At 39.9% G+C, this 9,326-nt stretch overlaps 1 protein-coding gene across 1 annotated transcript in view; it reads right to left on the reverse strand.

The window, feature by feature from the left end:
- The window catches only part of txk (TXK tyrosine kinase), a gene marked incomplete in the record, with an annotated part of 11,961 nt that extends 2,902 nt beyond the window's left edge, over positions 1 to 9,059 (reverse strand). Inside the window, 13 exon segments of the mRNA XM_035675384.1 lie at positions 488 to 552; positions 690 to 906; positions 1,018 to 1,189; positions 2,503 to 2,577; positions 2,663 to 2,787; positions 2,899 to 2,978; positions 3,173 to 3,227; positions 3,393 to 3,452; positions 4,139 to 4,203; positions 4,282 to 4,413; positions 4,509 to 4,590; positions 4,822 to 4,873; positions 8,997 to 9,059. Coding sequence (XP_035531277.1) covers positions 488 to 552; positions 690 to 906; positions 1,018 to 1,189; positions 2,503 to 2,577; positions 2,663 to 2,787; positions 2,899 to 2,978; positions 3,173 to 3,227; positions 3,393 to 3,452; positions 4,139 to 4,203; positions 4,282 to 4,413; positions 4,509 to 4,590; positions 4,822 to 4,873; positions 8,997 to 9,009 — 1,193 coding nt within the window.
- Between the last annotated feature and the right edge of the window lie 267 nt (positions 9,060 to 9,326).

The raw sequence follows: 9,326 nt of genomic DNA on the forward strand, positions 1-9,326 counted from the left end.
CTTTTGTAACAGTTGTTCAAATTTACACCCAGTGAAACCACTTTCTGCAGATGTAGTTCAGTTTCTGGATATTCCATCTGAAGGATTCGTAGTTTTCAGATTCAACCACAACATTTCAACAGTTTGGAATCCACTTATAGTAGTCAGTAGTTTGACATTTTGGGAAGCTTTGGGCTTTATCTTAGATTAGCATAAAGACTGAAAGCATGGTTCTCATTTGTTTAATCCCTACGAAAACCTGTTGTCTAGTAACATCATGGTGATGTTTAGTCCAGCACAGAATACCCCCCACAAACCATAACTTTAGTTTTTGTACAGATTAAACAAGACAAAATGTGTTCATTTCCAGTCTTTATACTAAGCTAAGCTAACCAGCTGCTGGCTCTGGACAGGTATGAGAGTTGTATTGATCTTCTCATCTGGTTTCCCGCCAGAAAGTGAGTTAAAACTTCCCAAAATTTAAAAACATATAAATTGGCAGCTGTACCTGGTCATTCCGAAGTCGCACACCTTCACCACATTGTGCTCATTAACCAGACAGTTCCTGGCTGCCTGGATAAGGGAAAAACAACCAAAAACCTCAGACAAATATGAACCTGAACCACTGACGCAGCCACAAAAATCAGCAGTTTGACACATGAAGAAACAGCTGAATATACACCCCCGTCAGCCTGACCACGGGAACTCACCAGGTCTCTGTGGATGAAATTATGTGCTTCCAGGTACCCCATCCCCTCACAGACGTCCTGACACATGGACAGAAGCCAGGCCTCCTTTAGCGTCCCTCCCCTCTGCCGCAGGAAGTTCAGCAGGCAGCCGTTCTCCATGAACTCGGCCACGATCAGCAGGGGGCGCTGCTGCAAGCAAACACCATACAGCTGCACCAGTTTGGGGTGGCACAGCCTCCTGGGAGACACAGCAAACACACATAGTTTCACTTCCTTGTCTTGACAACAAGGGAGTTTCTTTTACTCTGTTTACATATTTTCCTTGAATCCTCTCCCTTCCCTTCCTTACATCATGACCTTGGCCTCCTCAATGAAGTCCTCCTCGTACATGGCCCCCTCTCTGATGGCCTTGATGGCCACTTTCTGCTGAGCCCTCCACTTGCCAAGCTTCACCAGACCGAACTGGCCGCTGCCCAGCTCCTTCATGAAGGTCAGCTCGCTGGGGTTGATCTCCCACTTCTCTGGAAGGAGGGAAATATAGAGAGAGAGGTGGAGGAGGAGGATGAACAGAAAAGAGGAAGGGAGGTATAGTACAAACAGAAAGAGAAACACAAGGGTTAGGGTTAATCTCATGTGGTGTCATCTTTTTACTTTTTACTTTTATTCCATGTATATATATTATTTTCTTCTTTTGATATTCTTTATTTAATATTTAATTACATTTTGTGCGATCACTTTGAGTTATCTGTAAAAGCACTTTCTAAAAGGTGCTATATAAAGAACGTTATTATATTATGTACTTATTACATGGCACTACAAGTGGCAAGTACTGTAATTTTGAAGAAACAAATCTTGTTCTATAGATTTAAGAAAACATGTTTGTTAGACTCCAAAACACTTTTTAACACATTATCACAATTTTCAATGAAAAATAAATTTGTGATGCAATAATGATAATTCCCACACAAATCGTGAATCATATCAGAATTGCAATATCTGTCAATATAACTGCAATATGTTTGTACCATATCATGCAGTCCTATAATGAAGTTAAACTGAGACTGACTATATTTATGAGAATTGTGAATTCTTTAAGAAATTTACTGATGACTTATTTATTACAGTTCACATGCACATTTAGTGTTTACATAATAGCAAATGGGAGATACCATTTACAAATGTGTTGAAGCTTTACAATAGATCAGTGGTTCCCAAACTGGTGGGTCTGGAGTTATAAAAGGGGGCGCTGTGAGACTAAATATAAATGATGAATGCAAGGTAAACATAAAGCAGGCAATGAATTTACGCAAATGTCACAACTGCTAAAGAAAACACAAGAAAATCTAATGAAGAATATGCACACAGCAAAATATAATGTCTGTACAAACATATTTTCACTGTACTTTTAACTTGAAAACAAGTTTTCAGTTCAAGTACTGAAAACAACAAATAAGTCAAACTGAAAGTGGCATCCATCTACCTCCTACATCACAAACCCAGACCAAACAGATAAGGGAAAAAGCCCACAGGATCTGAGATATAAAGCAAGAGGTCGTCTGCAAATAAACACGCTTTATGCTACTCTGCAGCTTTTAATACTAAACTTCAGTACGAAGCTTAATTTAAGGTGCTTAAGAGCAACTGCAAAACAGAGGGGACACAAGGGACGGTGCTGATTTGTGCTGCAATAAACTGGGAATGTAAATAATGTCTAAAATACCTGATTTCACGGCAGGTTTTAATTTTTTTTTGTGAATGTTGCAAAGTAAAATAAAAAAAATAAAAAAGTAGAGCAGTTTAGGACATAAATGTGTGTTTGTATTTATTTATTTACCTGAGCTGAATCCTGCTGTTGCGGGTACACACCTTCCCATTGGCCCCACTGCATACCGCAACCTGGTCACTAGACCTACAAACACATACCAAAGAATATAAAATGAAGCATTACATGTAGCAGAGTTGTCCTGTTACACAAAGAGTGCAAGTGTCTGTACCTGCTGCGTTGTGTTCATGGTATTGTATGACATCAGGTATGGAGGTGAAGGTATGTTTCTCAGCCAAGAAGAACTGTCCGGTGTCATTTATTTTGATCTGGTAATGCTTAATGTCACCGTTAGCACTGCACACGTACACACACAGACAGATAGAGAAGTGAAAAGTTGAGTTTACAGGTAAAAGTTTACTCTACATGTGAATTTGTGATGTTTTTCTCAGCTGTGATGTGAGTCACCTTAATGTTTTTGTATAGACAGAGACTGTGTAGACTCCACTCTGACTAGACTCTCGCACCACGAAACCACCCTCTTTGTCCTAGAAAACAACAGCAAATACTTTTACTTCACCAACAAAAGTTTCCAGAGTCCCGCATGATGTCTTTATACCACAAGATATTAAGTTTAAATGATCGCATGAGACAAAGAAAAGTACTTAATTATCACATTTGAGGAGCTGTTTCCTTTCAGACAGCTACAAACAGATGCTGAACCAGAGATTCAGGTAGTTACCTCTTGTCTCAGCAGCTGCTCTGCTTCTGTCCTGGTGATGTTCTTGCAGTACCACCTTCAGGAAGGAAAACACAACTAATGGTTTAATTGTTGCCTTTTGATCATTAAGAATAAACGTTTTTATAATTTCAATATCACTGCAGTTTGATACAAAATGTTAAAAACTTTAATGTTCTACAAAGATAAGATGAAAAAATATAAACTGCAATTTAAGACTCACGAGTTTGCCTCAATTCTGTTTTTCTCTGTCACGTAGTTACTGGGGATGAAGCCTTTATTCCTGTTAGAAATATATAAAAGGCAACGTTAACGATCAGCATTAAAGACAGCAACACTTTCAGACTCAACTCTTCAATGAAAAACTTCTGTCAGCCTGATCCCCATTGTGTAAAGGCCTTAAAAGGGCTACATATAGTACGAACAGCAGCACAAAAAAATAATTCAAGCATACTAACTTGCTAGAATTTATCGTGTAAATGTTTACCATCTGGGTTTAGCAAGTTAGAATGCTAGCATTTGTAAATGTCATTACTTTTGCATGTATTTTTGTAATAAAACAAAAGTTATATATAAATGAGAAGTCAGGAGATCGCCAAAGTTAAGAGAATTCATCCTGACAGAAAAATGTAATGTCCAAGCCCAATTTTAGGCCAATAGACCTTTTTCACAGCAGTCATTTTGACATGAAATAGTAGGGTAAACTCAAATATCACCAATGATACTAATTAAGATTCTGTTCCAGTGAATCAACTTGCACAACAGCAGCACCCTGACTCTGTTTGACCTCTGTTTACCCAACTGTTGTCAATATGTCAAAATGGCTGCTGTGAAAAAGGTTTATTAATCACCAAAGTGGTGAATCGATCAACTGACAGACTTTTAGACGTTGATAAACAGTTTTGAAAAAGTTGGAAAACCTTTGTTTGTTTGGGTTGTTTTGTATAAACTATATTTAATTCAACCGACCCGTGTTTGTCCTGCGCTCGCCACCACAGCTGGTCCTGTTTGTGGAGGATGATGTACTCTTCTCCCTGTGGACACGAAACACTGCATCACCACACATCTACTGCTTCATCTCTGTGTGTGTGTGTGTGTGTAGGTGTGTTTACCTGTTTGATAGTGAGGTCAGTGTCTTCCTTGGCGGTGAAGTCGTACATGGCGATGACAGTTAGCAACCCCACACCTTCACCATCCTCATCCTCAGGAGGCGGGAGGGGGAGCTTCCTCCTTGATCTGTCGACCTGATACACGAGACAGAAAATTAACACATAAATACAAATCCCATCAATATAAATCACACACACACTCACACACACAAACACACACTCTGTCTTACCCGACAGGCATTTCCTGGGTATCGTCTGCTCTGGAAACACAGGGAGGGTCTTCCCTCCAGCTCCGTTCGGGTGCTGAACTCCCTGAAATCAATCGGTTAATTTTTTGGTGGCATATATTTTTGTTTTCAGCTTTATAAATATTGAACTTATGTCTTTGTTGTCTGGAAAATCTCATCAAGTGTCCAAAATTATTGAAATTCTCTGCTTTTAAAAGGACCATACAGATGTTTTCAAGTTTTATTTACTATTGAACAACCTTTAGGAAATCTAATTGTTCATCATAAACCCTTTAAAACACCTTTCAGATTGTACCTGGTCTGTACGGCGCAGCAGCAGCAGCAGAAGACTGAGTGGATGGAGTGATCTGGAGGAGAAAACAGAGGAAGAGTTAGTGATTAAAAAACATGTCTACAAATCAATTTTTTCTTATTCACCATCTTCAGGTGGAAGTCTTGAACTCCGGGAACCTCTGACTGCACTCGAGGTAAGTGACCAAGTCCAGAACCAAATCAAATCAAATATGCATCCAGATTCTGTTACCGCGTTCACTATTTATCACCTCAAATCATACAATCAACATATTTTACTGTTTATCTGTATTACGAGATTCAGCCGCCTTTTGTCTCATGCTACGGACAAATTGAAACTGCGCAGCCAATGAGAGCAGCTCAACTCGCAGTACGTGACCTCTGCTAGCTCCAATAAACTGTCATGGCGACTACTTTAACGCCAAACTCGAGGCTTCAAAACGGTTCTCCACAAACTTATGGCTGGTGTCAGATTCACACTAACGCTAGGTGACTCCTCAAAAACAACAATGGCGGTTGCTAAAAAGGTTAGCGTAGATGCTCTTAGCATCACTTGAGAACTGGAGAACCACAAAGAACGACACTGAAGGTTTCTCTTGAGTTTTACTACATTATAAAGTTCATTGATCCAATGCCAAGTATTTTCTTAAACTTTTTGACTTTTTCCAAACAACTTCCAACGCTGACATCCAAGGTGGTTCTGTGTAACAAACCACCTGTCACAGTCAGATAAGGGTCAAACATTAGAGCCCCTCTACATCTCTCACAGTTATTGTTTCTCAGTTCTGCTTTAGATGAACTTTCTCTCTCTCTGTGCCTCTGTGGTTTTGAGTAGGAGGTCTTTGTCAGGAAGTATAGTTTCCTTTTCTACAGAACTCTTTCTCTCTCTGTAAGTCCGTGTGAGTGTTTCTGTGGGCGAATGAACAGACAGCTGTGCGTAGGTAATTTTCTCACTGTTAGTGTTAGAATATGTGTGTGTGTGTGTGTGCAGCCTATCTTCCTGTCTCTCTTCATGTGTGTGTCTGACTACAAACACACACACACACACACACACACACACACTGTAAACCAGTCATGTGATTCTAAAGGTGACTTCCAAAATAAAAGCAGATTTCAGGGTTTATCTTCATCATCATGAGTCGTGCCATGAGGAGCGATGAACACTTCTGGTGGTTTGTGGTGAACCGACATCCCATCAATAAACTCTCTGGTGTTTTTGTAACCGAGGAGTTCCTTCCTCCTCTGGTAGATTAAAAACTTATGAACTTCCTAACTTATATTTTATCTGTATCATGATACGGATTTGTTCTTTTACAAGAGAATCTCCCCGAAGTTTTACATAGTTTTTAAACTTTTTGATCACGTTTTGATGCAGAAGTTTAGGAAGACTCCTGGAGGGCCGATCTATTCCAGGACAAACGGGTCGGTGGTCGTAGATTTTGTCATTAGTTATTGTTCGTCCTCGGCTTTGGAATAAAACAGCCACTCTTTGTTTGGACTGATCCTTGTTTAAAAAAAAAAATCTGATTAATCTGATTTTCCATTTCAAAACCGAATCAGAAAAATAAACAAAAACATTTTTTGTCTTAACATATTTAAAAAGTATGTTGCTGATAACTACAACATTTTGGTGAGACCAATGGCTAACCCAGAAACTACACCAGGCTTTCTAACATGGTGACTGCTACGTGTTTTGTTCTCTGTAATCTTAAAATCTCACCGAGAGCATTTCAGAGCGTGTTGTTTGCCGTATGTTGTTTGCTTGTGTATTTTGCCCTTATAGAGGAAACAAAACGGTGTGTTTCTCCGTTTAAGAAAGGGGCGGCAGTAGCTCAGTGGGGAGGGACTTGGCTTGGGAACCGGAGGGTCGCCAGTTTAGGTCCAAGATAAAAATGAGTGTGGGACTAGTAGCTGGAGGGTGCAGTTTCAGCTCCCTGTGACTGCCCGGGTGCATTGAGCAAGAAACCTAACCCAGGCTGCTCTGTAGGCTGTTAACGTGGGCCCTATCACTCTCTCTTTTTGTATCAATCCACCATCTCTCTCCCTGTTGCATGTCCACAAGTGCATGAAGTGTGTATTTCAGCCTGTGTGTGTGTGTTTGTGTGTAAAAAAGAGTGAAAAACAACAATTTCCCCTCTGGGATTAATAAAGTATATCTAATTAAAATCTCCTCTAACCTGCCTCTGACTGCCACATTGTTGATCTAGTGTGAAATTCTATTTGGAGTTTGCACGGAGTATTTTATTTTGAAAATTGATCGGCTTCTCTGTGCACCTTTCTGTGTCTGACTTTCTTCTTACTTGCATCTTCTTGTCACAACTCAAGCAACAGATGAGCATCAAAGTTTGGTTGCATCCCGTTCTACTAAGTGAGGAAAGAAGCTGCAAAGAATTACGTCTTTATTATTTATTAGTTATGATACCTTTTATGGGACCTTTGACTCCTGTGAAATCAGGAAGGTTAAAGGTCCAGTGTGTAACATTCAGGAGGATTTATTGGCAGAAATATAATATTCATAGGGATGTTTAAATTAGTGTTTAATCACCTGAATATAGGAATCGTTGTGTTTTTGTTACCTTAGAATGAGCTGTTATTGTCTACAGACGCTGGCTGTACATAGGAACATTGTACCACTGTATTTGATATGGTGCTTCGAGGGGGAGGTGAAGCAAAGGACACACAGCTAGATGCCACTTAATCCTAAACACACTGTTCCTTTAAGTATAAATTTAAGTTACCTGTACTTTTACATTTGATGCTACTTTATAGTTACTTCACTGCAGTACAGAGGGAGATATTGTATTTTGTACCACTTAAAAATCAACTATATTCCTACAGAATAACCTTTAAACTAACAGCTCTGTTACTCAAACTGGACTTCCTGACACATATTTCACTTTTAGCCATGCTAACCGCTCTAGGGATACTACTGATGGTCGATCCACCACTTTGGTCCAGACTGAAATATCTAATGGATGCACTGGATTGAACTACGGTGCAGACATTCCCGATCCTCTCGGGATTAAATTGTATCTTAACTTTGGTTTCTGCAAAACTAAAGACATTCCCATCAGCCTCAGCTGCAAACATTAGTCTCTATTAACTCTGTACCCACCATTCACAAGATATTCCAGTAATCCGTGTTTTCACTGTTTCAAAAGAATCGACGAAGGGAGAATAAAATGTTTTTAAAATAGAGGCGCTGTTCTTTCTTTGGATGGTGGTTAAAGTGTTAAACAAGTTTAGCATCAGGGCTGCATATGATATTCTGACAGATTACAGTGTTTTTGTTGACGTCTGTAGCAAACAAACATGTTTTCTTACATCTGGAGAACCAGATTTGTTTGTCAGTGCGTCTCTCCAGCTCTACAGTACTTTATTATAATGCTGTTTTATTGGATATTTTACATTTCTCAAAACAACTGCAGCTACCTGGGAGTTTGATGTTGCACTACGCTCGATTGTACAGCCCCAGTTAGCACTACCACGTTAGCATTGTTATTGTGAGCATGCTAGTGGTAGCATCTAGCTGAGTGGCTACAGTACAGCCTCACAGAGCTGTTAGCATGGTTGTTAGTTCAAAGACATATTTTAGGAGTATACCACATGATTAATTCATTCCGTTTCTGAGAGAGCGAGGGTTCGGCCACTTAAGACTTCCTGTCTGGGTAACTGTCCCTCGGTGCCAGCAGGAGAAACAGAACTGAAACTGCACTTTTATCTGCTCGCTGTTTCTATGTACTCAGCAGATCAGAGCGGCCACTTTGCAGACAGGTGTCTCTGCACGAGCTTTCAGTCTCCGTTTTCCACCTCTCTGCATGTCACAATATCAAAACGCTCCAGATTCAGCTGTTGAGTTAGGATCGAACACATTTAATGGTAGTTTTGTGAAGGTGTTTGTTAACGTTGACGAAGTTAATGTGAGTCTGTATTTTACTCACACAGACATAACTACTCTTTACTGTTCTGATACACACTGACGGCTCATTCTGTCACATTTTCTCCTTTAACTTCAGTAGATTCTCGCAAGTTTTTCCCACATTTCACTCCACAGATGAGCTAAAATCATGTTTCTTCTCCTATACTTTGTTTACAGAAAGTTAAATTCCCTTCTTCAAGGTAAAGTTCATTCTTAAGAGTTTAATCTGCAGATGCTGTACAGTCGGCGCAGGTACTTACTTGAGTGAATCATGATCGGCTGTCTTTACTGTACGTCTCTTCTTCTTCTTGTTATCTTTTTTCTTCTTTCGGCTCCAAAGTTTTTAAGGCTCAGCGATGATTTTTGGGTGCGAGTGGTCGCCACAGGTTGAAAATGTGATCTCAGAAGACGGAGAGAAGAAAGAGAGGGAGGCGAGAAGAAGAGAGAGAGAGAGATGAGAGTGGCAGGTGGGTGGAGGAAGTCAAGAAGGTGAAGAAGAAAGGACAATAGAGAGAGGAGGAAGATAAAAGGGGGAAATTAAAAGAATAAAGATGTTATTTCATGTCTGTCTTTGTCTGCTTCACCGATAA

This window comes from Morone saxatilis, unplaced genomic scaffold (assembly GCF_004916995.1).
Source record: "Morone saxatilis isolate NCDOM2014 unplaced genomic scaffold, NCSU_SB_2.0 Contig4, whole genome shotgun sequence".
Classification (NCBI taxonomy): domain Eukaryota; kingdom Metazoa; phylum Chordata; class Actinopteri; family Moronidae; genus Morone; species Morone saxatilis.